This window comes from Alosa alosa, chromosome 4 (assembly GCF_017589495.1).
Source record: "Alosa alosa isolate M-15738 ecotype Scorff River chromosome 4, AALO_Geno_1.1, whole genome shotgun sequence".
Lineage (NCBI taxonomy): Eukaryota > Metazoa > Chordata > Actinopteri > Clupeiformes > Clupeidae > Alosa > Alosa alosa.
This window is the reverse complement of record NC_063192.1, coordinates 19,191,657-19,219,588: the sequence shown is the minus strand read 5'-3', so window position 1 is coordinate 19,219,588 and position 27,932 is coordinate 19,191,657. Positions and strand designations below refer to the sequence as shown.

The 27,932-nt window shown below is 42.9% G+C and overlaps 3 protein-coding genes across 4 annotated transcripts in view; 1 reads left to right on the top strand and 2 right to left on the bottom strand.

The window, feature by feature from the left end:
• vps13d (vacuolar protein sorting 13 homolog D) overlaps positions 1–613 on the top strand; it is a 62,124-nt gene extending 61,511 nt beyond the window's left edge. Inside the window, 2 exon segments of the mRNA XM_048240308.1 lie at positions 1–162; positions 469–613. The exon segment at positions 1–162 is cut by the window's left edge and continues 79 nt beyond it. Of these exon segments, the coding sequence (XP_048096265.1) occupies positions 1–162; positions 469–600 (294 nt within the window). The 3' untranslated portion in view covers positions 601–613.
• A 4,672-nt stretch (positions 614–5,285) lies between these two features.
• Positions 5,286–12,375, bottom strand: dhrs3a (dehydrogenase/reductase (SDR family) member 3a). The gene is made up of 6 exons (XM_048241934.1): positions 11,484–12,375; positions 8,037–8,180; positions 7,730–7,849; positions 6,575–6,813; positions 6,167–6,292; positions 5,286–5,918 (listed from the first exon to the last, which is right to left on the bottom strand). The coding sequence occupies exons 1-6, from the start codon at positions 11,679–11,681 to the stop codon at positions 5,834–5,836; spliced, it is 912 nt and encodes a 303-aa protein (XP_048097891.1). The 5' UTR covers positions 11,682–12,375; the 3' UTR covers positions 5,286–5,833.
• Positions 12,376–12,452: 77 nt separating this feature from the next.
• igsf21b (immunoglobin superfamily, member 21b) lies at positions 12,453–26,011 on the bottom strand. 2 transcript variants are annotated; one of them, XM_048241932.1, is made up of 10 exons: positions 25,529–26,011; positions 22,241–22,353; positions 21,678–21,799; positions 21,309–21,427; positions 20,307–20,422; positions 19,310–19,865; positions 14,853–14,953; positions 13,774–13,966; positions 13,510–13,548; positions 12,453–13,393 (listed from the first exon to the last, which is right to left on the bottom strand). In XM_048241932.1, exons 1-10 carry the CDS (start codon positions 25,596–25,598, stop codon positions 13,320–13,322), a joined length of 1,503 nt encoding a protein of 500 aa, XP_048097889.1. In that variant the 5' UTR covers positions 25,599–26,011; the 3' UTR covers positions 12,453–13,319. The 2 variants fall into 2 exon arrangements, with proteins under 2 accessions (XP_048097889.1, XP_048097888.1); XM_048241931.1 differs by lacking the exons at positions 12,453–13,393; positions 13,510–13,548 and having other exon boundaries at positions 13,560–13,966.
• Positions 26,012–27,932: the final 1,921 nt, after the last annotated feature.

Sequence of the window (27,932 nt, the reverse complement as noted above, 5' to 3'; positions counted from 1 at the left end):
TTCGTGGACCGGGAGGCCATCTTCCTGGAGGTGAAGTACGACGACCTGTACCACTGCCTGGTGTCCAGGGACCACGGGAAGGTGTACGTGCAGCTCACCAAGAAGGCAGAGAGCACCAGCAGTGGGGTGGCCATCCCAGGGCCGTCACATCAGAAGCCCATGGTGAGGAGTGTGTGTGTGTCATCTTTATTAATTTATTAAAATGGGGGGGGGGGGGGGGGGGTTGTGCCATTTATTTATGCTGTGAGTGTGTGTGTGTGTGAAACTAGTGGTGTTGAATTTTGTTGAAGTTGATGGAGAGCAAAATTCACTTGGCCAGTCCACCTGAAACCCAAAGAATTAGTTGAGCGCACCATTTCATTAACAGTGTTACATTTTATCCCCTGCTTTCTTCAGTGTTAACTTTCATCCACTGCTTTCTTCAGTGTTAACTTTCATCCTCTGCTTTCTTCTGCTTTCTTCTGCCAGGTTCACGTGAAGAGCGAGAGCCTGGCTGTGAAAATCTCCCAAGAAATCAACTACGCCAAGAGCCTTTACTACGAGCAGCAGCTAATGCTGCCGCCCAGCGACAACGAGGACAGCCTGCTGCTGGACTCCTAACCACCACCCCCCCCCACCCACCCACCTCATATTTGCTGCTGGACTCTTAACCCTACACACACACACACACACACACACACACCACACCACCTCATCCCTGCTGGCCAGTAGGTGCGGCTCCTACACTCACCACTAGCCCTGGCCCCTCTTGTCTCTGTTCTGTTTCTGAGCACCCCTACGATCACTGTTAAAGACATCCGCCCCGATGCCAAGACAAGACTTTGTTTGTTAGGTTTTTTTATTTTGGTTATGCAATGCAGACCCTGTGGAGAGGGTCTTGTTTGCGCCCCCATCAAGCACATTAGATGAAATACTACTACAAAAAAAAAATAAGAATATGCAATTATTTTATCAAGTGATGTGAAAAAAAAAAGATTAAAGATTATTTTGGTTTTACAAATTTGTTTATAAGATTGCAGGTGATTGCAGTTGCTAGATGTGCACATAGTCTTATAAATGTTTGTGTATAAATAAATATGTACATACATATAGCTGAACACCAACACTATCTGCCCTGTACATATCTGTGGTAAAAATAATATGAAGGTTTATATTGAAGTGAAAACATAAAAGTAAAAAAAAAAAAAACACCTCAATAACACAAAAACGAACAAATGCTGTACAAAACTGCCTTGAAAATGTTTTCTTTTTCTTTGTGTGTGAAGATTTTTTTTTCTGGGGTGTGTGTGTTTGAGTGAGAGTGTGTATGTGTGTGTGTGTGAGAGATAACTCATAAATTGCACTGACTGTAGATATAGCGAACTTGCGGCTCACAGCCCCCACTGACACAGGGACATGATAACCTGATCGCCCTCACTCGCCATCTCGCTCTCTCATCCTCACCCTCTCATCCTCCTCCGCCTCACTCTCATCCTCTTCCTCACCCTCTCATCCTCTTCCTCAACCTCACTGCCCACTCCTGCTCGGGTCATTTGCACAATCGCCAGCAATAGAGTGCTTCAGAGGTCTTTCTTTCCTTTTAATTGATTTTGTATTTGAAGGATTTATACTTTCTTTTCTTTCTGTCATCCCTCTTCCTTGAGAGAAAAAGAATGTGTGTGTGTGCGCGCGTGTGTGTGTGTGTGTGTGCGCGTGTGTGTGCACATGGTGAATGCTCTCCCCTCTCTGCTGTAAAGGGACGCTCTTCTTTTGGGGTAGGTTGCCCATTTATCCAAAGCTTGTGAAGAAAGTTAGTGAGGAGTGCTTGAGCTTCTTAATAAACTGACCTTGATGTGAAGTGCAAAACTATTCAACTTCCTCATTTGATTTTGTTCCTTCCGCTCTCTTCTTTCTCTCTGCTTCTAATAAAGCACCGCTGCGCAGCAGTGTTCCAGACCAAAGCTTGGTTCTGTGCCTTTTATTCATGTGTTACAGGACGTGTGTTTTGAGCTTTCCAAATGCAGTAAATCCTCAGTCTGTTTTGCGAGTCCCGGGGTCAGCGCTGCTCCCGTCTCTTGTGTTTTGTGCATTTCCCAGCTCATCCCAGCCCTCCGCTCATGTCAAGCTTTTCATCCATCAACATGCTCCCAGATCTTATCATGGAGGCTTCTTTTGATGTGAAATCTGTGGTGAGATGGAATGCATTAAGCCACTGCTTTGCACCTTCACTCTACTTAAGCAAGTGAATCATTCTCTAGATTAAATCTTAAATATATATATACATATATATATACATACATACAGTGTTTCATGAAAGGCAATAATAAATAGTGTAGCACTGAGAAGAGTGAGTATTAGATGGCTTTGCCAGTTTTTGCTGTTTTTTTCTTATGGGGTGACTGGGGGGAAATTGTTAAAATACTGACATATCACAGTTCAATTTACTTCACTTAAGTAAATTTTATTTTAAAATTCCATTTGTCCTTGATTGAATTTTTTGGTATCCTTAGAGTTCTTTTTCTATGAAGGACCCCATGAGAGGTGCAGTCTCAACAATCTCCCTTGACTACAGGCAGGAAGTGGCTATCGCCTTGACTACAGGCAGGACGTGGCTATCGCCTTGACTACAGGCAGGACGTGGCTATCGCCTTGACTACAGGCAGGACGTGGCTACCGCCAGTGACCTGGGAATTGTTTTATGACCTTCCCAGCACAGTTCTGTTCGGACCCATTAACCAACAAGAACACTTAAGTGCTGCTTTATGGAGCCCTTTGATGTTCATTTCCCAAGATCTTCCCCCAAAATGCATAATGCAACTTACTAGAAATGTATCTTTGGTGTTAAGCTGCTTTTTTTATCTTTCACATTTTACATGTCACTGATAGGCAGGTCAAGTAGTAACAGTTTAGTCATTTGTTGTTGTGAAGTATTCCACCAAAGAAAGACAGAAAAGATGTGTACTTTTTTCTTTTGTTTTATTTGCAGAGCATTGTATCTGTGCGAAAAAGGGATTTGAGCTCACTAACATAGATAGATAGATAGATACTTTATTGATCCCCAAGGGGAAATTCAAGAACTTGAATTCTTAACATGACTTTAGACCTCATAAAGATTTTCAATTTTGTCTTACTAAAAAAAAAACTATAGCTATGTGATCATGCAGTGTGAGAAATTTGTTTTGTGTGATTTTTTTCCCTCCAAAATGTATATATTGTAAAGGTTGATAATAAAACTAAATGAAATCATTGTTTTGCAGTAGTATCAAGTGGTGTGCCATTGATCCTTTATGATTGATTTCGCTTTACCCACATAGGGTAAAAAGGTATCTTTACATGACAATCTGAAGTGGGTCCCAAGGTTCCATTTTATTTAAAGATGACAACATTTTTTTTTAAAGAATGTACTTTGGCTAATGTTTGGGGTAAACCCTCCAAGCACTTGCCACCAGCAGTGTGGCAAAAACAGAGCTAGGGGAGTTGTGGGGTGTGGGGGCTCCCTAGAGTTCACAGTTTTACATTCCAGTGCGCTAACCTTAATTCTTCTTCCTGATTGGCAGGCTAATGGTGGCTTTGAGGTCTGCCCCTGACCAGGAGAGTGGCCCTGAGTACGTTTGTCTCTCTTCCCAGAGCACAGTCATTTTGGGTGATGAATACGCGCCATGCCATCAAGAGAAGGCCTGGGAGAGAGGCCATGGGCTGGCTAGCTAACCCAGCGCGGTTTGGATCATGGCTTGTTTCTTTTTGCAGTTGCCAGAGAACCCCCTGTGGCATTGGGCGTTTTTGGAAAGTGGATGTGAGTTCCACTGGACATCAAGACTAGTTCACCTAAGCTGTTTATTTACCTCCATTAGCCTCCAGATGGTCTATGAAATGATGTTTATCAAAGACAAACTGGACCTGCACTAGTGTCTGTGCAATGCATTGGTTGACCAGCTTTACGTAGCCTCAAAGGACTCCCAAAATGGGTATTTATGAAGGTCATAAAAGTTGACTATGAATTGCCCATTGTGACATAAAAGGGCCCTTTTTTCCCTCCTCTGAATCGTTTCACATAAAAAAAAACCTCTACAACAATAAACATGCTACCATGAAGGGTGAGGTATTCTATTAAAACACATTCAAGGACAATTTGTCAAATGGAGCCATAACATATGTCCTGCAAATGCCCTCAACGGCTGTTGAATCCTTTTTCTTTTCCACCTGTTGCTGAGCTCATGAAACTGCCTGATTGCCTTGGGTAAAGAGTTCAGCCTAGGGTGAGCTGTCTGTCCAACATACTCCTCAAATTTATCTACTATTTGGCTAACCTTGCACTGAACTCCCCCCCGGAGATTTGAGCTGTCTTTTCCAACACACATGCACTCCGCTCTGCAAGTTCCCCTGACCCTGTTCCCCTATTCTTGAAGCTGTCTAAACTCCAATGGCTGCTTCCCAGAAAACATATTCCCTCAGGCCAGATCGGTATGAGCTACCGTACTGTGCAAATTTCTCTGTAAACAGACAAAAGGATGGAGCTGAACAATGTTTATGTAAAACAAATCCTATGGAAAAATGGTTGGCTGTGGATGTCTGGCAAACCCTTAGTGATTGACTAAGTAGATGTCAAGTTCAGTTGTTTCACCATTGTGTGGATCTCTCTTTTTCCAGCAAATATAAGAAAACACCTTCACCAACCACAAGGCCTAACAGGGTCCTTAAAATTCCACCAAATCATCTCACACTTCTTTATTTGCACTGTGTCCAAGCCACACACAGAAGGATTTCCCAGATTCCCAATTAACCTGTTGGTCTGAGTGCTCCCTAATTTACCAGTCTCACAAATATCCCCTTTCTAATATTTCTTATAAAGTTTCTGTTTTGATGTGAGCCCAACAGAAAAGGGGTGGGGGTGCATTGTCAAAAACAGAGGAGAGGAATGTTCTCTCATTCTCTCCAGATCTTGCTGCTGATGATAGAATGGAATGGGACTAATGCTTGGAGGTAACTGCCCATGGGAAAGGGTGGACAGACTCCCCTTACACCGCCAAAACACCCCCCAGGCAGCCCCCCCGCCAGGACTACTTCTCCAGCATCCGCTGCCTTTGAGAGCCCAATGTTATGACAACTCTTCAACTAAGACATTGTGAGCTCATGATTGGCCAGGCTGTAACAAAGGAATGCTGACCACGAAAAAAAACAAATTCTTCTGATGTTCGCCAGCGCACAAATAAGCACACCCAGAGAAGCAGCGACCCACAGCCTGCTCTCTCTTCCCCCGTAAACAAACACACACACATATACATATATCAACTCACTGCACCAAATGCCAGGATTAAATACCATATTTATTCAATATTAGCATCAATATTGATAAATGAGATGTATTTATTATGTGCAAACAAACAAACAAAAAATAAAAACGTTCAGATGCATTTTTATTTAAAAAAAAAAGTTAAAAAAAAAAAGATTAAAATTTGTTAAACATCTACAACGTATAACCCAAGCCAACCCAGACATGGGCGTCTAGTGGGTAGAACTCCTTCAATGAAACATGTCTTTTTTTTCATAAGCCGCCTCTCCAAACAGTATCCCAGTCTGAAGCAAGATTTCACAGAGGAGTACAATGTGGACCAAGGATATGTACCGTTCAGTCAAGAGCTTCAAGGTTCCTGGTGATAGCAACTAAGATCATGAAGCCCTTTTCACATAGGCGATATGGTTGTAAAGACAGCTGTATGGTGATTCTAAGACCCCTGTTGCCACCATGTTGCTCAAACAAGAGTGTGTACGCTGTGTTTTTTTTCCCTTCTTTTCAGTGCACACAAGCTCATGATGTCTTGTTTCCTTTTGATTGCCTGTCGCATGTAGATGGCGTCTAAGTTCTTCCCTTGAATGTGTTCATGCAGGTGTAGCTCCCCGCAAATCGCTGGATCTCCTCCAACGCGGCCAAAGGCAAGAGGCTATTCAGACAATAAACAACAGATGCTAACATCAGTCAGTCAGTCTGACCAAAACCCCCCTAAAAACAAACAACGCTTCTGATATTAGATTGATGAAGATCAATAAATTGTGTTGTGTTGTGTTGTTTGTTTGTTGCTATGATGTTGAACTGTGATAAGTATGTTCTGATGGATGGAGTGGACATAAGACGATCTATTACATTTTGCCTAAAAATCAAAGTTGGTATGTGTCTGCTGGGTACACTCACTTCTTCAGAATGATGAGGATATGCATGGTCCAGGGCAGATATACAAAAGCTTTATTACTCCTGACCCCGTCCACAGTGCGCTGGGCCACCACCTCAGGCTTCAGCGGAGGAAAGAGCTGCGGAAACCTGGGAGAGAAGAGAGAGTGTTAGGACCCACGCAGAAATCCACTCATCAAATCTGACCATTTCTCTCCCAATCACACCGTCTCCAGTCTTGCCACAGCCCTCGATTTTAAATTTCCCTGTGGGGATCAATAATATCTATCTATCTATCTATCTATCTATCTATCTATCTATCTATCTAAATAATTCTGTATGTTTGTTAATGTATAAATAAAAACAGAATAAAAACATTGCTGTGGCCCAGACACACTCCCTGGGCCCGTTCCCCTGTGCCGCGCCACGTACCGGACTCTCATGCCCTGGAACATCTCTGTGTTGGTGTGAAAGGGCAGGACGGTGGTGCAGCCCACACCTGGGCAGTCCAGCAGCCCGAGCGTCAGGCTCTCCATGAAGGCCAGCGAGGAGGCCTTGGATGTGCAGTAGTCGATGGCCCCAGGGATGGCTGCGACGGAGAGGATGGAGTTGATGCACACTACGTGGCCGTTACGTAGCTCCAGCATTCGGGGCAGGAAGGCCTTCGTGGTCTGAGGAGGGGAGCGAGGAGGAGTAGGGGTCAGAATGACAGATATGACACTTTATTCTGTGTTGTCAATTTGGATAGTCCTTTCCCCTCCCCTACACTACCCCAGGGACAGAGGTATGTCCAAAGGCAACAAGAGAGAAGGTGAGATTTCTGATTGAATACACAGTCTGTCCTTGTGTGTGTGTGTGTATGCATGGGCGCAGGGGATAGCGGATGGTGTGGCAGGGGCGGCAGTGTGGGGGGTGGGGGGTCTGCTTGCGATCCCAGCCATCGGGAAAAATCTCAACCTACGGGCCAACTGCAGGTTTTGATCCCTTTCGCAGATGTCTGCTCTTCACCCCAGCGTTCATCCTGCGGACAGGCGCACGCGTTTGATCTTGGCTCAGATGATGAATGGCCGGCCGCCACTCTTAATGCATATAACTTTGCCTCTGTCATTCAACATTATATCAAAGACACCCCCGGAGAGAGGCCAGACTAATTGAGAATGCAAAGGACCAAGGACTTTTATGAATCGAAAGATAGATCATTATTGCGCCCTATCCTTCGCCAGTCACTCTGGCCATTAGTCCTCGTATTCTATCTGTCTGTTTCACCATCTCTCCACTGTTCGCAACTTCGGTATTTTATTGAAAACAAGGTTGCTCGGAGGCTGCTTTGAACTATGTCCAGTGACTGGGTTTGTTTAAGAAACTACACCGAGTGGTTCTGCTTATTTCACGAGAGGAATGCACTGTTTAGTGCTGACCTCTGATTTTTTGGCAAAAACTCCCCATAACCACAAAGCACATGGTCTGTGAACTAAAATAAGCCAACTGACAAGAATGTTATTCTGCATGTTCCATACAAAGTAAGTGTGTACATTGTGCGAGGTTCATGTTAGGATATACAGATGAGAATATAATTTGGCTGCTCACCCAAAATTGGCCAAGCGTGTTGATGTGCTGCGTTTTCAGGAGAGCGTCGTCATCGCAGTTCATTAGACTCTTCCCATGGACCACAGCTGCATTGTTGACCAGAATAGTGACATCACCGACCTGGACAACCAAACAGTTAACAGATAAACATTCACATCCCAAGACACACATTTTAAAAGACATCTATTTTTTCCTTTTTTTTTTCCTATCATTCCTTATTGGAGTCAAAACTCCTTACTGATTTGCAGGAAATTTCAAATGTTTCCTAAAGAATTCCCAGAATTCCCATTCTAAATTCCGGCTGTACCTTCTCCCTGAGGACCTTGGCCTGCTGGTACACCTCCTCCCGGTTGCCCACGTCACACACAAAGTAGTGGCTCTCCGTGCCCAGCTGCGTGAGCTCCTCACTGGTCTCCTTCAGACACTTCTCTGTGCGGCCCCACAAGATCACCTGCCCCGGGGGACAAGAGAGAGAGAGAGAGAGAGAGAGAGAGAGAGAGAGAGAGAGAGAGAGAGAGATAGAAAGAAAGAGAGAGAGAGAGAGAAGAGAGAGAGAGAGAGAAAGAAAGAAAGAAAGAAAGAGAGAGAGAGAGAGAGAGAGAGAGACACTGTCATTGTCACATTCCTCTGTCGTCAGGCCAGCCTGGCAGACACGAAGACAAATGATAAGAGAGGGTGGGGGAGTGACCGTAAAGAGAAATCAGATTAAGCACAGCAAACACTGGGGTTAAAACCACACTATTCATCATGCTGGATGGAACGGCAGTGCAATCCAAGACCCATGTGTACTTCCAAGAAAAGCCATGCACAGATTTATTCCCAGTCTCTTTCTCTTTCTCTCTCTCCCCTCTCCTCTCAGCTACACAGAGAGACTTTCAACATGAATGAGCTGGCCAGGGAGAGAGTGACAGAGCTGATGGGTCAGTTGGTAAAGAGCGGTTCAGGCGTTGGCGATTAGATCTGCCATTCTGTGGGGTCAGGGAGAGGTAATGAACACAAGCGTGAACCCCTTTCTCCTCCTCCTCCCCCCTCCTCCTCCCTGCCCTCATCTCTCTCGCACAGTCTCAAAGAGATTACACGGCTCAGTCGGCCGGCGAGCCCCACAATTTTCTGGTCACGGATTCTCAAACAGTACGTGTGCGCAGGGGCACAGGCAGAGAGAGAGAGAGAGAGAGAGAGAGAGAGAGAGAGAGAGAGAGAGAGAGCTCCACTCGTCAGGCGCTATCTTTGTGCTGACACATGGGGCCATGCAGAGACTGGCCCAGGAGTGTTGAGCATTTAAAACCCAGTGGCATTTGGACCACTGCGGGACAAACAACAGGTATACAACAGGATAATACAACTCCAATTCAAACTTTTTATTTTTCATACCTCTGCTACATAGTTATTTGGAAATGCTAAGCAGCTGTAAAATGTGTAAACAAATATGATGTAAACAATATCATCTTTCAATGTCTCTCATTTACTGAAGTATGCAATCAGCATCCTGATTGCATTCTTGTGTAATTAATTAATCTCATTATTCTGATCTTTCTCATTATTCTGCACACCAGCATCAGTATGCAGAGAGCCTGGGACTCTCAGTGAGCTCAGTGCAGATGTAGGCTATCCTCACCCTCTCCCACATCTGCTGAGTGACTCGCCTGCTGACTTGTGTCTAACTACTGTCACAAACAAGACATGGAGAGTGTCCCGTTATCAGGAAAAGTTCAACCAACAGAGGCCTTGTGGAGGGCAGGGGGGGGGGCATAGCAAAAAGAGAGGGGGCGGGCGGGGGGGGCACAGGGAGTTCAGGAGGCAGTCGCCTGCCGCCGTCCCATTAGCACACAGACCGAGGGGTCAGGAGCAGGGCAATGCCCAGCTGGGAACAGAGAAGCAGGCTCTCTCTGCCGCACCTCCGACTCCAGCTCACCCCCCTCCCTCGGCCTCCCTTTCGGTCGTACTCATTTACATTATACTTCCTTATGGAGTCGCTATCAGTCTCGGAACACGTTGTTCAAGCAAAACATGAAGCTACATTCAAAGGACACGAAATACTCTCCCATTTTCTTATCAATGGGAACATACCTTGTTTTGGTACTGTGTGCGTTTTACAGCGGGGCCTAATAACCCTGAGAAGGAACTTGTGTAGTCTGGTGCGTTTTTTTGGGCCAGTCGGCTTACGTAAGGTCAGGAAACGCTGACTGGGTTATTCCCGACTGAACAGAGAAGGAGGTCTCGGGCGCACTCACGGCAGGCTTGTCATTGACATTTCAGGGCAGTTCTACTTTGGACACACTCTTCTCTCCCCCACTCAATGGGACAGACAGTCGGAAAATATTCTGGCAAGCCAAGCCGACGAGACTACTGTCTGCTTGGCTCTCCTTTGGCCGCGCGCGCGTGCACACACACACACACACACACACACACATTCGTGATTTCAGGGCTCGACTGGACCGGGCCTTCTACGAAACAAAACTTCCCTCTGAATGGAAAGAGTAAGTGCGCAATAACACTAATGGCATCATCACCCTTCAGCACTGCGCAAGCTGGCTGACCTGCCAATGAACCTGACTAGGGTAACCAATCTCAAGGTGCTAAACTGCCGGACACACTGCCGAGTCTGCCATCACCTTCTTACACTTATAAACATACACAGTGATGGGAGAGACGCCCTCGCCCATTCAACCTTCTTCCCCGTTGGCACGCATCCATCTAGTGCATCCCTTTAAGAACGAACTAACTGCGAGGGAACTGCCTTTTCCTCTCTGGTGTCCTTAGTGGGACCAGCGGTGCCGAGTCTTCCGTGAGCTGCAGGCTTCAAGCCATGCATTAACTCAATACACATCTGGCTGCCCTTGAAACGATCCCAGCCACCAGGGAAAGGCATACATGAGCAGGGAGGCTACAGAGTCTCTTGTCATTACAATCCGACAAATCCCGCTTGTCAGCACCCCATTGTTGTCCATTTTAAAATGACACGAGGCGGAGGAAGCACCTGTGTTTGCGTATCTTTATTTTTTATTTTTTTGTAGAAGTACACTGTGTGTGTGTGTGTGTGTGCGCGCGCGCGTGTGACCGATGACAAGATCTCTGCTGAGCTCATATTCCAATGTCAGAAGTAGGGCAGTCTGTCTTTCATGCACAGAGTTCAAGAGTTGAACAAATGAAAACTGTCCCAGCAATGGCAATGATGGAAACACTGCTCTCGCCAAAGCCACAAAACGGCCCAAATCCTGTTCTGCACGATAAACGATAAGCCTCACCATGGCCATTAAATGTAACTGGCCACCCCGAATCTACTATCATTTTGCAAAGAGAAAAATGGCACGGTAAGTGACCTACTTAAAGTGTTACCTGACTTTCACCTCAGTATCTGCATATTATAGTGACGACAGGACTACTGCGGCTGATTGCTAATCTAAGCCCATCAACACAAGCTGTTTCTGTAACGCTGACTGTCGCTGGGGGTCAAAGAGTTTTCATGCAACAAATAGATAATTGTCATGAGCATAAGGGTTTTGGTCCTTTTTCATGTGGAGCTTTGACTTATCAATAGTTACATTACATACAGGCTAACATTCTGCAGAAAACGATGGGCAACAGCAGCAAAGCATGCACTGCAACACTCGGGTAGGCTACACTATAAATACAACAGTGGAGTGTTGAGAGGAGAGTGAGTAAATTGTGATGCAACACACATCATCAAACTATGAACATTACAAATGATCAAAACGGTACATTCATTGACAAAACTATTGAGATCATGGCTTACCTTTTTCGCCCCTTGCTTCGCAAACTCGTGCGCAAGGTGACGACCGATGCCTCTTCCACCGCCGGTTATTAATACAACATCCCCACTCAAGTCTTTGCCTTTGCAGGGAAGCAACAGGCTCATGCCTGCTTTGAGTATGCCATATAGCATTTGAATTGGGAGAAGTACAATACTACACAAATTCTGGAGCTCCATCATGTCCAATTAACTGCTGTAGACTGTATGTCAAAACTCGAAATGCTCCGAAATTCAGATGTCCGTGCAAGTCAAGATCAATAATATAGCCTACTGTCACTTGTGCAACCGTTTTTGATTTTGTAATTTAGAAACGTCGCAGTTCCCTTTTTGGCGCGCTGCTTAGAATCCGTGAAAAAAGAGTGTCATTAAACTGCTGTCTATTTGAAAGAAGCAGTATGTGGACCTTCTTGATATGACCAAAATACTTAAGCCTCCCCGTTTGACTGGCTCAGAAAAGTTTTTCAAAGGCAACTTTCACGGGGGCGTCCACGCGTCTCTTTTTCAAACACGCTTTCATTTGATAACACACATGACGCACTCGAAGCTGCTCCTACTCGGTGTGGTTAGAATGCAATGTCCAGTGTACTGACACAGCCTCCTTGCTCCTAAAATACCGATGCGGTTTATAGCTTTCGTCAGTCTGTTTCCCATTCCCTCTTGGGCGAGCTTTTAAAGCCTATTAATCCTGATTGGCAGCTTTAAATGTTTGGGAATATTGCGCTGCTGTCGAAAAGTCAGCGGTTATTTTCGTGTATAATTTCTCCATCCCTTTAAGCATCGCAGGCTGTTGTTTAATTTTACAATAACCTATTCACACTTGAAGATGTTTCTCATCGAGTGATTACTGTGGTTGTACCAATCTAGGAAATCACTGGCGTCAGATTACAAAAACATTCTGCACTTATCTCTGCTTCTGATAAAAATGCATTAAATGACAAACAACTTATTTTCTTTTTCATCTGTAGTATTTATGTATTATTCAATTATTTATAGTAATGACAAAAATAAACTTGTTCAAAATAAACAGATGTTTTAAAGAAGTGGGAAATTGTAAACCTTTCAGGCTGCGCAAATTCTACAAACACCAATGTATCTATAGTTGTTTCTAAAACAAAAAATAGCCTATACAACTCTTTTCCATATTCATACATTCAAGTGAATCTGCAACACGCCAATCCTATAGATTTACACTTTGCTTCAAGTGCAGCGCGACATTACAAACCCAGGTCTACACTGCCATCTACAGGATGTAATAGAAATTCTGATCAGAATCAGATGGAGGCGTTGTGTGTGCGGCAGTGACAACTTCCTTGCATTGAATTAAATAAAGTGATTATACAATTTGTAAAACTTTCTGTGGCTGTATTTAAACAAGTGCTCAGCACAGAGCCAGTTCTGGTGGACAGACATGTCCAGCAGCACATTACAGTAGCCTGCAGAAACCTAAAGCACAAGGGTTATGGAAGAAAATGCATGGTGTGCATCAGTAACACAAAATGTCAACAAAATATACTAGTACAAGTCCCTCATAACCTCAAACTAGTTTCCAGTGTTGATTCCAGTGAAAACAGACAGACCCTGCTAATGACACAAAAAGGGACTTGGTATTCTGGTGGGTGACCTCTTTCTAAACTTGTTAGCCTCTCCTCTAGTTCTGCGGCTCTTAAAGAAAGCTAGAAAAAGTAAATAGAAGAAGAAGCACAATGGAGGGCTCTCAGATGATGGTAGTGCCCGCGGGCGGAGGATGAGACGACAGCAGAGCTGATGCGGTCAGAGGAAGAGCGTGAGTGTCATAGCGAATGCCTCCTCCTCGGCCAATCACGTCAAGCCCAGGGCTACGGCAACCAGCAGCATCATTAGCGAGCCCAGCCATTTAGCACTGGAGGCAGCATCTGACAAAAATAAATAAGACTCTCCTTGTTTAATTCATACTCGATGGAATTCATGGCATTTTACATCACATTTATTTCACTGGGCAACATTTGAAGACGAGAACTAAAGTACATACCAGTTAATTCTGCTACTCCTTTCTTAATTCTTGGATTCTCTGGTAAAACAAATAAATAGGTAAATGAGTAAAAGATCTGGTAGTTATATTAAATATGCAATGTCTTCCTCATTCTAGATTAACTGTCTAGAATGCAATGTCTTCCTCACTCTAGATTAACTGTCAAGAACTCCTTAATTCTGGAATGTGCACTTTCACTGTATCTACATCCTCCTCTCTCCTCCTCTCTCTGACTCCTTCTCCCCATCATGCCCCTGTTCGTACCAAACACTATAAGGCGTGTGTGAGTGTTGGTGGAGCCCAGAGGATTCTGGGCTGTGCAGCGGTACATGGAGCCGTTGAGCTCCGCGGGCACCCGCTCCAGCACTAACTGTTTCCCAATCCTTTCCTCCGTGCCGTCCAGCAGGAGCCCGCCGACCCGAGTCCACGTGAACAGAGGCTCTGGGAAGACCTCGTTCTGCGGGGTCAAGACACAAAGAGCTCGACACAAATCCCAAACACGAAATCATACAGAGCACTTTGGAGCAGTGCACCAAAAGCACACTGTATGTACGTATTAAGTAAGCTTTCCGTACTTGGGAACAACAGTCATTTTATTGCATTTGGACATTTCACAGAAACCCTTTGCTTTTGCACAGTGCAGTCAAAACAAACATCTCATTAGTATTGGTGTCCCTAGGTGACACTGCAGCGATTAGACGGTCCCAGCAATATTTTTAATTTTATATTGTATTACTGCAGTGTCACTTGGAGCCACATTCAGCAGATTCATATGGCAATATATATTGCCATTTAAAATGACATTTAAATTAATGATTTTTATTTTAGTGTACAGCGTGACTTGGAAAAAGCCTCATCACTGACACTGTTTACCATAATGGATTTTATTAACTGAAACATTCATTGACACTGAAATATTAATACTAATAAGATCTACTAATAAATTACTTCATTGCCAGCAGATGCCTTAGGCAACGTGATTGTTTGGAAGGAATTATGAAGCATAACTGATTTTAAATGCTGTTTAGCAAAACGTGGGAAAAAATTGATAGGTAAATGGGGATGTTTGCATTTAGAGATCAAAGTCGTGACTTTCACACAGCATTGTATAATTATAATTGAATACACTGTGAATGATGCCACATGCTGCTTTGATAAAACCATAATCCAATTACACTGTTTGATTATTCATGTGAAAATGAAACCACGGTTTCACACCAAACCAAAGATTTATCCAATTTTCCACAACACAAAGATGCTGGTTATTATTTGTGTGAAATGCCCAGAAACACAAGCATGTTTATGGCAAACGAATCAAGTCAATTAGACGAATGAAAACGTACCCCTTTGGAGCCTAGCTGGAAGCCCTCCACGGTCATGCGAACAGTGTCTCCAACTTTCGCCTTACTGGGTGTCATGGACAGCTTTGGCCCCTTTGGAGCAGCTAAACGAGACAATAACAGAAATACTGTAACTCTGTGAAACATGCATTTCACTAGTATCAAACAGCATGTGAAATAACTCTGTGAAACATGTATTTCACCAGTATCAAAAATGTGAAATAGTATGACAAAATCCCTGTGCACTGGCCATTTTCAGATCTCAGGTGCTGGTGATGCACAGGAATATCAAATTTCAAAAACAGAGAGATCATCACCTCACACTGGTCTCATATGATGAATTGTTTAGCCAACGATGCATTCGCAAGTGAAGTCAGAGAGCGAACACTGACGGCGAAACGCGAGGAGTTACATACAGTACAGTGTATTCTAGGAACATCTGTGTAGTCCAGTTCTCAGTCCTGTGTTGCATTTCAAAAATCATTGATGAACAGGGGCGTGCAGTACGACGGAGTATTAGGGCCACACATTAAGAATTTTTTTTTTTTTGCCATGGCGAGATTAAACCCGACATGTTGACTTTAAAGTCGACATGTCGACATTAAACTCGACATTTCGAGAATAAAGTTGAAATATCATATCGACTTTAATCTCGACGTGTCGACTTTAAAGTCAACATGCTGACATTAAACTCGCAATAGGCACTACTGTTTAAACATAGCCTACACAGTTTAAGCTATGTAGCCTACACTAATAAACAATAGCCTATGTTACATGAAAAATGGGCTTCAAATAGGTGTTATTTCAGATAGATTGCTAGATTGCAGATATTCAGATAGATTGCGTCTTGTCTGTTAACTACTCATTGCCGTCATCGTGAAGTGCTGTCTCGCGGTTATGGAAATACCATGCACTATGCGTTTAGGCTAAATAGCTAGAAAAATATATGTATCCAATGATATAATGTTTCTATCCAAAATGCTATTTCCCTCTGTTTTACGTGGGTAAGGCCACTGCACATCCAAATAACTGCCCTTCATGACCCACAGGCCGTCACTCTCCATAGGATAACATGGTAAAACTCATTTTTCTAAAACTGCTTTTCCATGTCTCACCTGCAATACGTAGCCTATAGGAGGCTAGAAACACAGGTATAGCCTAAGCATATATACTATTTTGATCCCGGGAGAGAATATGTGTGCATGCACTTTATTTATGCACTAGGCTATGTGTGCATATGTGTGCATGTAAGCTACTAGCCTACATGGGGTGGTCGGGAGGACAGCTTCATTCGTCCCTCCATACACATTCAGCAATAGGCTGTTTTGCATCCATTACAAACAAGCAACGTGAAAGTCTAGGATTGGGGAGAGCGCCTAGTAGCCTATGCAGTTGAACCTTTAGATGAAAAACAACACTTTAATAATGGGCCTACAATAAATAAATAAACCGCTAATGACGTTTAGGCTACTTTTGACCATCGCATTTATCGTCTGTAACTCCGTGATAGGACCTAACAGCAAAGTAGCCTATTTGGCTGAGCAACGTAGGTTAATATGTTCTATGTTTTGTCCACATGATATAGTCCTATGTCTAATAATTGTTGCACTCGAACACTCTGAATCGTTGTTGCACTAGTTGCATTGTTATGGTGGATGGAATCCACTATCTTGAAATCTCCTGGCTTCTTCTTCTTCTTTGGTAACCTTTTCTTTTTACCTTTTCAAGAATTAATACGACTCTAACCGCTTAACGTACAGACTTGTTGAAATAACCGTTGTGAAGGTCTGGAGTGGGGCAAGAGAGTTATTGTTTCAGATTTTTAAAAAAGTTTATACTTTTTGAGAAATAGGGGATTAAAAATGTTAAAAAGCTCATTTTCCCCCCTTAGACTTCAAAGGCTGTGATGTCATAATGGCCTAAAGGCAGCTGCACTTGTTAAGCTCCCAGAGTAGTTCCCGGGCTAATTAGAACACTGACACAGGTGTCACCTGTGAAATCAACTGTCTCAGCTTCTAATGCATACAATCTGGTGCTCCCTAAACTACACATCCTGTTTAAGTGTTTCCCGTGTGTCAAAATAAAAGTCACAGCCATATCTCATGCTTTGCGCATTATATCTCCAGAACGGTTTGACGCATGTGCTTCAAATTTGGTACAAGTGTTTGTATGGACTCAAAGATGAAGTGAGTTGATGTTGGAGGTCAAAGGTCAAAGGTCAAGTCAATGAACACTCTGAGTGCGATATCTCAAGAATGCCTTACATGCCTGAAATTTGGTATGAGTATTTGTATGGATTCAAAAGATGAAGTGAATTGATGTTGGAGGTCAAAGGTCAAATGTCAAGGTGAAAAACACCTTGAGTGTTATATCTCAAGAACGCCTTGACACACAAGGTCTTTTGGTACGAGGGTTTGTATGAACTCAAAGATTAAGTGATTTAATGTTTTTTTTCCAGGAATTTCCCCACCAACTTTAGCAGCGTTCCATCCACTATTGTAATTCCTCTGGCATTACATTCTAGTTTCATTCGTCCTCCCTTTCAATCGTCTCGAGCGGTCGTTCTCTCTCCAAACTAACTTTATTCTCAAAATGTTGAGTTTAATGTCGACACGTCGAGATTAAAGTCGACATGATATTTCAACTTTATTCTCGAAATGTTGAGTTTAATGTCGACATGGCGACATTAAAGTCGATACGTCGAGATTAAAGTCGATCTTGCATTTCATTTTTTCTCTCGAAAAGTCGAGTTTAAAGGAACCATATGTAAGATTGTGGCCAAAACTGGTACTGCAATCACTTTCAAATTACTGTAGAGCGGTGTATCCCCTCCCCCTCCCCCCTGACTCGAGGTTGCCAACCCACATGCCGAAAGACTACTGACTTTGTTATTAGTAGATAGGTGGAGAGTGGCGCATCAGGCCAAAACACAACATGACATGACAAAACACAACATCAACATCATTGAGGGCTGCAACTTCACTTTTTAAATGACAATATCCTGGCCGGTCTACTATTGTCAGTGATATAAGTATTTGAAATGAACATGATTTCTTAATGTCTAGTGACATATCAGGGCCATTTTATGATTAATTGAAATACATTTCTTACATATGGTTCCTTTAATGTCGACATGGCGACTTTAAAATCGACATGTCGAGTTTAATCTCGTCATGGCAAAAAAAAAAAAAATCCTTCATGTGTGGCCCTAATACTCCGTCGTAGTGCAGAGACCTTTGAAGGGGCAGGGGCTCAAATTTTAAAAAAGGGCACATGGAACAAAATTTTCAGAAAACGTGTTCAGAGATCATAGGCTATAAGGCTACATCTTATTGATTAAATTCAAAGCTAATTTGATAGCCTAGAAATTTAGACGCACCCTAGCGGCAGCAAATATGTTATTGCCTAGTCTGGCTTGTCAGGCTATAATTTTAATGTTTATCACAGTGAACTACCACCATTAGCAAGCTGGTGTCTTGCAGATTCACGTGCTGTGCGTGTGGCCACTGAGTGAAATGACACGTAATGTAGCCTACTGTAAACAGTAGGCCCTAAACGGAGTTGGGTTAGTTAAACAACTACAGTAGCCTATGTCGTTGGCTTATGACGATTTAGAAAAGGTTTGTCAACTCTGTTTTAACTATGTCTATACTAACCTAAGCTACTATAACATAGTAACCTAAGCAGAATATGTTATGAACGTTCAGCCTTAGATTTTCGAAGCTGCCAGGTTATTGAAATGGATGGACCATGACATGGTTAAAACGGGTTTGATAGCCTACTTCATTAAACATAAAACAACTTTTAACATTTTATTCTCTATCTCTAAGCTGAATACTATTGCATGTTCAGATATGCTAACTGCCAAGTGACCTTACCGTGCTCCCAAACGTCTCCTGCAGCACTGTGCCTGCGTGCACCTTCTGAGAGTTCACTGAATGTATGACGTCACGGATTGGTGGCCGCAAGGCATTTCAATTAACACAGAAAATAGTTATTTTTGTAAATTTCTAATTTCACAAACTATTAATGAGACATTTTAGCGAATATTCACGTTGGAACTAGCGGAAGTATTACACATTTTAAAAAGTAAAAAACGGGTCTTGTCAAAAGGGCACTTGGACATCAAAGGGGCAAAAGGGCAGGTGCTAGAGCCCCTGTAGCACCCCTTCTCTGCACGGGCCTGTTGATGAACAATTTTTATTGTACACGGATCAAGGCCAGCCCTAACAGAGAACCTTCAATGGAGATCCCCCATTAAAGCAGATTTTAGTCTAGGACTAGGCTTAATCCAGATATGGGTTACTGGCCCTTACTGTCTAACATTAGGGGGCACTCACAGAGCCCGAGGAAAAGGAAAATATTTGCACACTGTCTTTTTTGCTCCCAAAGGTGATTTAACTGTAAAACGTTTCAACCACTCTGGTCTTCGTCAGGTACACCAGTACATCTATACTCACAGAGTGTGACCTCGGCCTGCATAGGCATGGAGAGTGCTGGGTGCTTGACCTCGCAGCTGAAGAGTGCGTCGTTGTCCAGCTGGGGGTTGAGGCTCCAGGTGAGCATGGCATACACCTCCATGGTGCCGTCGGCGAGCTCCACGCGTGAGTGGTTGAAGTAGTACAGCGGGTCGGTGCTCTGCACCCAGCGAGGGAACTCTCGACTGATCACCGTCTCCGGGATGATCTCTGTGGTGGGGCTGGCCTCCGGGTCCGAATAGCCCGGTGTGTTAGGGCGCGGCCGGGGGCCGTCCATGTCCAGACGCACCGGCTCCCCGTTCTGGTCCAGGAGAGAGAGGGACCTCTGGATCTTGGTGTCATCCAGGTCTCTGCTGATAAGTGGTCTATGAGCCATATCTGAAGCTGGGCCTGGAGGAGAGCCGGGTCGTGGAGCTTGACCTTGACCTAGGCCTGGTCGTGGGGCTTGACCGGGTTGTGACGCAAGGCCTGGGGCTGCATGCAGGCCTCTACTGTCTGGGACCACCTGGATCAACTCACCGTCCCTCTTAAAGTACACCTGAGAAGTCAATGGATGGACAGTGAATGCTCATGTTAAGATCAATGTCACAACCAATCCTCAAAAAAATACTTGTTGGCACAATTTAACTGGTCAAGTTATCTTGAGTTATGTCAACATGAGTTTAAGTGTGATAAATATGTCATAAACCTGACACTATATTACACAAACTCAGTCACAGCAACATGACTGAATTAATCTGAGTCAGTGAATCATTTTTTACAGTGAATGTACTGTAACATGCATTGTAGGCTGGTAGCAGAAAACTGGCCCCATGTGTTCCAAGTTCCAAGGTGATAATTATGTCACTGGAAGGAGTGAACTAGAGGGACCAAGGATGTGACATTCTTGCCTTGTCCTTCGTGCTAAGCTGTGGTTTTCATACAGTGTATGTAAATAAAACATGGAGAGAGCTCTACATACTATAGCAGCTCCAATTACCATGGGTGCGGGCTTTCCTCCCTTCACGATGCACACCAGTGTGAAGTTCTGGGCTTCGTAGCGGTTAAACCGAGTGTAAGGCTCAGCTGCCACCACTGATATTGATCTGGGAGGTGCTGGGGGAGAGAAGTTACAAAACTTCAAATCCGAAGCACTAAAGCAAAACAAAACAACCCTTCCCCCCAACTCCCACCCCCTGCCATGCCAGTAAACAAGGAATTGACCCAACTTCATTATACAGAGCTCGGTGAGCAGATGCTCCGCTGCAATCTTTTATTCTTATTAATGTGCAAACAGTTGTATTTATAATGCAACAGCTTAAAGTAGAGTGCCAAAATCCCTCGCCATTCCTTACCCATCTGCTTTCAACAGAGCACACATACATTACTGTGGCACCGGTGCATACACACACACACACACACACACACAGACACACACACACACAGACACACACACACACACACACACACACACACACACACACACACACACACAGACACACACACACACACACACACACACACACAGACATACATACATACACATATACACACACATACATCCACAACCGTTACACACCACACACACACACACACATGTGCACACACACAGAGTCACACGGATGCAGCATGAGATAAATGAGAAAATGTGTTTTAGATTAGGCTCATCTTTGTGGTGATCCATCTTGAGCTCGCCATGTAACCACCACCAAGGTCACGGGTGTAATTGCTCGGGGAGCTCAACTACAGATAGCAAGTGAGCGTTCACAACACTCTGAGTCACTCAGCATGAAAGAATCCACTAAATGCAAATTATGAGCTGAAAATCCACCAATTACAACATATTCAATGCTAGCAGATTGAAATACTCCAGCCATATCCTAGTCACTCAAGGAGAGACCACTGCTGTTTCACTAAGGACATATGAAATGTCTTTAGGTTCACTGTCCATAGAAATTTGTTGTGAGTATTAGTGACGAGGGTAAGTAGGACATGAACCTACACATTACAATGAGAGTTATGCTTGCGGATGCTAAGACCACCTTCTCTCTGGACGCTCTGTCATAGATACCGACATGGCACTCATAGGGACCACTGTCCTCCATTTGAACTTCAGGAAGTCTGAGGCAAAAAGGAAAAATCATTTTGGAGTTAAATACACTCGGACGTCTATGAGGAGAATCACCATAGTTTTGTATGCAAGTCAATGAAATTAGATGTCACTGGATGTTTGCTGTCTACTTTCAATTCATGTTTATGTTGAAGCAAAAACTGTCCATAGAAGTTATTAACATGTTGACCTACATCTTGAAAAAGACGAAAAAAACGCTAAAGGCCAACAACTGCTTGAAGAGATGGCTACAATATTTACCTTACAGTTGACTGGTAAACAAGATCTTCTCTTTTACGGAAATCCTCCATGTGAGAGAAATTGGCATTGTACATGGCATCGTAAGTGAATATTTTCTGTTTGGAGCTTCCACCATCCATTACCTAGAGCGGAAAAAGGAAAATAAATGTGAAAATGTCAATCTCCAGAGATGTTCACAATTGGTCACAAACATCATAGATAATGGTGACATTAGTAATTCCCTCCCGACAGTTCAGAGTTTTAATCTCAGGTGTTAGTTCTGCCAGCTTTAGAGATGTTAAATCCAATCAATATGAATTATGCAACAGCAACTGAGACTGAAACTCCTTTCATGCAGCTTCTTGTTAATCCTGAAGCTCACTGTTAGAGAGTGTATTTTTTGGGGGAGAATCTCTTTTGCTCTCAGCGTGGTTTGAAGACAAGGGAAGGCAAGATGCACAGAAGCAGACGTCTCTGCCCCAGTAAAGACCTTTTGAGTAAGTAAACAATGGCGTGCTCAAACAAACACTGACAAAACAATGACTCATCATCAGTGAGAGATGCAGAGATCATGGCGTACTCACCCGAAACCACACTATCTCTCGCAAGTTGCCGTCAGTCCTGAAATTACACTTCAGCGTCACGGTGTCTCCCATGACGACAGGTGGCAGGGGCTCAATGGTGACGGTTAAATAGCCTGAGAGGAAGGTCATGGTGTCACTTTATGCTCTTTATACAATCATGTAAATATAGAAAAGAATGCACGCCCTCTGAGGTGCTGGCAAGGGAAAATAAACTAAGAAAAACTTTGTCGCCGCACACTCTATCTCTTAATTCTTTTAACAGATCTAAGAGATAGAGTGTGCGGCGACAAAGTTTTTTCTTACTTTATACAATCATGCTCACAAACACAAGTGCTTGGCTAGTTCACAGATGCTCTTATTTTGTGCTGTGCATGAATCTTTCAAACGACAAAATGCAGACACGTATTCTGCTACAACAATACATACTTCATCGAGACATGTCAGGAGAAAGAAAAAATGGATTTAAGCCCGGGGAAGATTGTGCTCAACTAGGACAGGCCAGCAGAGAAAGAAGTAAATGGAAGATGCAGGGTGCCCACAAAATCAATATTTATTCTGGGAAGATAATCATAGCAATACACTAAATTAAACTGCAATATCTTTCAGCGCAGTAATAAAAGGCAAAATGACCTTTCAGTGCCATTACTGTCTGTGGGTAATGAAAAAAAAGAATCATAGTTATTCTCATTCAAATTTCATCATAATCCAATATGATGGCATGCAGTAGTCTTTGAAGAGTGTTGACTGAGAGAGAGAATATTGTTTTCCATAGAAACAGACTTAGTCATAGCATGTGATAGTCATAAATATCTTGCATTGATGGCCTCTTGCAGTAATATGATGGCAATGGCAACATAAAAACTGGCAATGGCAACATAATAAAACATGCAAGGACTGATCTACAGAGAAACAGGTGCATGTGAACTTTAACACAATGGCAGAGTACAAATAACCCAGTGGATTTGGTTGTCCATCCACCGTCCGGAGGAGATTGATAACAGATCTGTGGATAACATGTTACTTATCCAAGATAACATTTCATCCACCTCACCCAGGATTTTCTTGACCTTGCTGAATTTTGCGATATGTGTCAAAGAACAAGACACGGATGTCACAGCAATCCTCTAGAACAATTGGAATGCAGAACTGAGACACCAGTGTGGGAAGCTATATAATCTGTCACAAATTCAGTGACCTACAAAATCCCCCACCTCCTATGGTATTGGTCCTTCATCTGTGACGTCAGGGCATGGATTATTTTTTCCCCATGTTTTTTCCACCTCCTAATCCATGAGCTTTTCTTCCATCAGCGAAGTGATTTTACATCATGCTACATAGACAACAAGCAAAGGACAATGCCAGGGCTTCATGCAGTAGCATTCATTTGCATAGAACTGCATGAAGACATGCAAGTTCATCTCCGTTAATGAAGAGAGAGGTTAAGTCTAACTGGTGACACTGGACAGTCTAATGGGAGGTGACCAGCAAATTCACTGGTCAAACATGGCTTCCTAAAAGACAGCTGAACAGTCCACCATGAGGAATAGGCTTAGGCCTGCTACACAATTCTGTATATTGCTTTGCTTTCAGTAAAGTGCTGAATAGCTGCAATAGCACATCATTGTTTTAATGTGAGACATTTTAATACGACTTCATAGTGAGGGGAAAAAAATCCAGAAAAAAAAAAAAAACAATTCTAAAAACATCTAGACCTGTTTTGGAATCTGGTTGAGACTGTTTCCATTGTCTATTACTCACTCTAAAATGGTTTTATGAACTGGTGCATCCCTGAGCTGACTATTACAAAAGACTTAATGACAAAGACATTTCATGTAAAGTGATGATATGATTTCCAAAACAGTTTCTATCCTAACAACATACAAATGGTCTCTAGCTTCATTCTACAAAAGAATAAAAAAATTAAAAATTAAAAATGAACTTGTATCATAGCTATTGTATGCAGATACAGTAATATAGATCCCTTCATCCTCAGAGTAGATAGGCATAGCCTACTGTAGATAAATCAAGCAATATTGCATGTGAGAGTGCAGCCGATTTCCCATTAAAGGCCATACCCTCGATTCTATACTGTTATAGAATTCCACGAATTGCTTCTTGGTCCTCTAGTTAAGTCTGAGACTCCGGTGCCCCTACCAAGTCATGACTATATAAATGGGAAGCAAAGTGGCAACCATCGCCAATCAACACCGAGCATAAAGGGGTGTAATTTGATTGGTTGTTTGACACAAATATCCTTTCGCGCCAACGAACCCGTATCGCTGAGTCTGTCTTTAAATCCCCCAGACTACTAGTAAAACAGCCTAAAATAGCCGCACCAACTACTACACCATGATCAGTGCTTTTCAATGTGTTTGCTAAATTAAGGGAGCGCGTCAGAAGCAGCATGGAAGCATTGACTCAATTATGTAACAGGGCAAGGGGTTCTGTGAGGATGTGGTCGTCACGCTGCCATGACAGATTAGGCCTACTGCAATATATGAACGCTAACATCTCATCTCAGAGAAAAGGTTGCAGGCCACATTCAATCATTATCCATCTCTCTCTCTCTCTCTCTCTCTGTAACTCTCACTCCCTGAGAGACTTGTACAATGGCATATGACATCACTGGTCAGAGATTATAACTAAATGAGTCTGTGGCCACTCAAACTGATGGAACATCCTCCCTCATTAACCTGCATTAATGCTACGAGTCACTAGCCATAAAGATGACCCTTGTGCTATCTTGGTGAACTCTAACGACCTTTAATTATTTTAGAGTGGAGATTACCCCCTAAATGGGTCAGGGCGCAAGATTAGGGCGTTTATCTCAAAAATAATCAAACGCTGAAGTCATTATGCCTGCCTACCTGGAATTGGGGCAAACAGTGCGCTATTCTTTTGATTGTTAGAACTACACCAATCTTACCTGAGTAAGGGTTGCCGATCAAACCGATCAAAGTGCAACAATAAACCATTATCTTTTAAACTCACCTATATATTTAGCATATGAGACCCTATGACTCTATGAATGGGCATTACAGACTTTAGAGGAACAGACCTTTCCAGAATAATGCGAATTTAATAGTGTTTAAGGTAAAATACATTTAGGATATGCTTCATACACTAACTATAAGGCTTACCTTTCTCTTAATGTTAATGACATCCCGATAAAAGTAACAACTACTTGTAGCTCTATAATATGATCCACCGAATGCTATAAGAATAATTTTAATTTGTAGCCAACTTTACGCTGAAAACTGCATAAAGCGCAGATAACTAGAGACTTACCCAGGACTAAATCCAACACATCTGTACACAACAGGAAGCACAATGAAACGGCAATGGTCATCTTCGGCATATTTTGTCCAGAACGTCTGAGTCCATCTGTGTTAGACGCTCTCGAAACGAATGTGTGTCACCCACCATGCCAATGGCACGAGATCGGGTGGCTCGCCGAAATAATCCATGCTCGTCTTCAGAGCCACGGCAAAGGGCATCCCACTTCACGCAAAACAAATAAACGCCCGTTACTCGATGTGTTTCTAGTAGATTCACTCAGAATTGTAAATGGTGCAATAACCATACACGAGTATTAAATCATCAACATATTTGAATTAATTCTCTCATCTCGTCATGTGCGCTCGCGGGAGCGCACAAGCTCTTATCTCACCGACGAACATCAAAGTGCCGCCTGAGAAACAGCAAGTGATCTGCCGGCTGTACGCAAAGCCTGTGTCGCGGAGTGAAAGCAAACACGTCCATCCACACAGGTTGTCAACGCAGTAATCCCAACGTGTTGACTCCATTTGAAGATTGAGACATCCATCAACAGATATCACCAGCTGTCACTCAACTTTCCCCCGATTTATTTTAATTAATTTCACCATAAATGCCACCTCAACAGCAGGCAGAGGTCAAGTGTTGGTAAATGTATTTTTATTTATGAATCAATTGGCATGGATTATGCCCCACAATTGTGTTTTAGGAAAGCTGTCTTTACTGGCATGAAAATCCCTTCTATGTATCATGGTAGATAAAAGCTGTACCAGCCTACCCAGAAATGAGATTTCAAAACCAAGGACAATATCTCTAAAATTAATTATTTGACAAAATTAAATTCATTAAAATTATCTAGCTTTCATCTGTTTGAACCAATTTCAAGTGCACTAAAATAAGTGTGTGTGTGTGTGTGTGTGGCCGGGAGGGGAGGGAGGGGGGTATTTGGGATGACCTCATCAGACATGAGGACTATGCACCTGTCCTTGGATTAGGGTTCTCATGGAGTCCAAATAATTTGCATCATTATCACCAAAAACCAAAAACCTAAAGATACTTTTTTGACTTTTTGACTTGTCTTTGGTAGTCGTTAAGTCTTAAAAAGCTGTGCTGATACAAATATGATCTCAAGTGAGCTTGAATGCTTTGTATTAGAATACACAACAGTTTCTTCCTGATCTGACAGATACGGTAGCTAAAGACAGGCAGTGCGTTTTTTCCCCCTTGAGCCATCAACTAGATTTTCAAAATGGAATTGTAAAACTTTAATCCAACCTTAATGCTGGATTGAATACCTCTAATACCTTTATGGTCTGTGAAAGCCTAGAACATCTAATCCATGTGCGCGCGTTAGTCTGTGCAATGCTGATACAGAGCTAAGGTTGGGTATTAAACACGGAATACATGTGTACTTAGAGCCTTGGAGCAAGAGTGTGACTGCTGTTTGCATGGTCTGCAGCTTTTCACTTAGATACATCCTCTAATCACGGAAAAAAAGAGCTTTTACAACAGATCAGAATCCTCCTCTTTTCTTACCCCATTCAGTTCTCATCTGTCAGGTACTGTCAACGTGTCCACAAAAATCTCATCATTGTGTAAGATCTCTGCTCCGTCTGGTGTGAAAACGCTTAATCTGTGTTGCGCGCTAGTCTCCATTATCTGTGTAATTACCCGCTTGCACCCTTCCATCCTTTAAACACAGAGCTTAATCACTGGCTGTCAAAAAAGGTCTGATTAAATGACAAATCCCATCACAGTCGTCATCTTTCCCCTCCATCGACAAATACTGATGGACACATACAGGCCTCGAGTTCTGATAAAATTGCTTTATTTATTATGGAAAGTGACAAAGTGTAAAATAAGTACCCAACACAAACAAGTACCTAAGCATTTTCCTCTTTGACACTATACTCTCCTTCACATTATCGACTGGGTATTGAGTCCCTTACAACAGGACTCTTATAGTCATACTATAGTCTTACTGACATGCTCAGATGGGAATAACACTCCTAAACAGTATGAGATACAAAGACCCTACTCCATTACAGTCAGTCATCAGTTACCCAATCTGACATTAAGAGGAATAACAGATCTTTCTCAAACATCCCTTTTTCTTAATACATTCTGTATTCATCCTCCAATTCAGAGCAGCCAATTTTTACTTGAGGGGTAAGACCCTCTAGAGTCAGCAAAGATAACTCCCCATTGGGTAACTTTTAATGCATACATATTAGGTCCATTCCTAGAACATTTACAAACTTTCAAGAACTTTTTTTTTTACTGCAAGAAACAGGACTGCAGTCTAGTTGGAAAGGTCAGATCACCACAGATTGGTCAAGCTACAAAACATCTTTACAAACTCAGGCTTTTGTAACAAAGAAAGAGGCAGCCACATTGGAAAAATAAAACAAGCAGA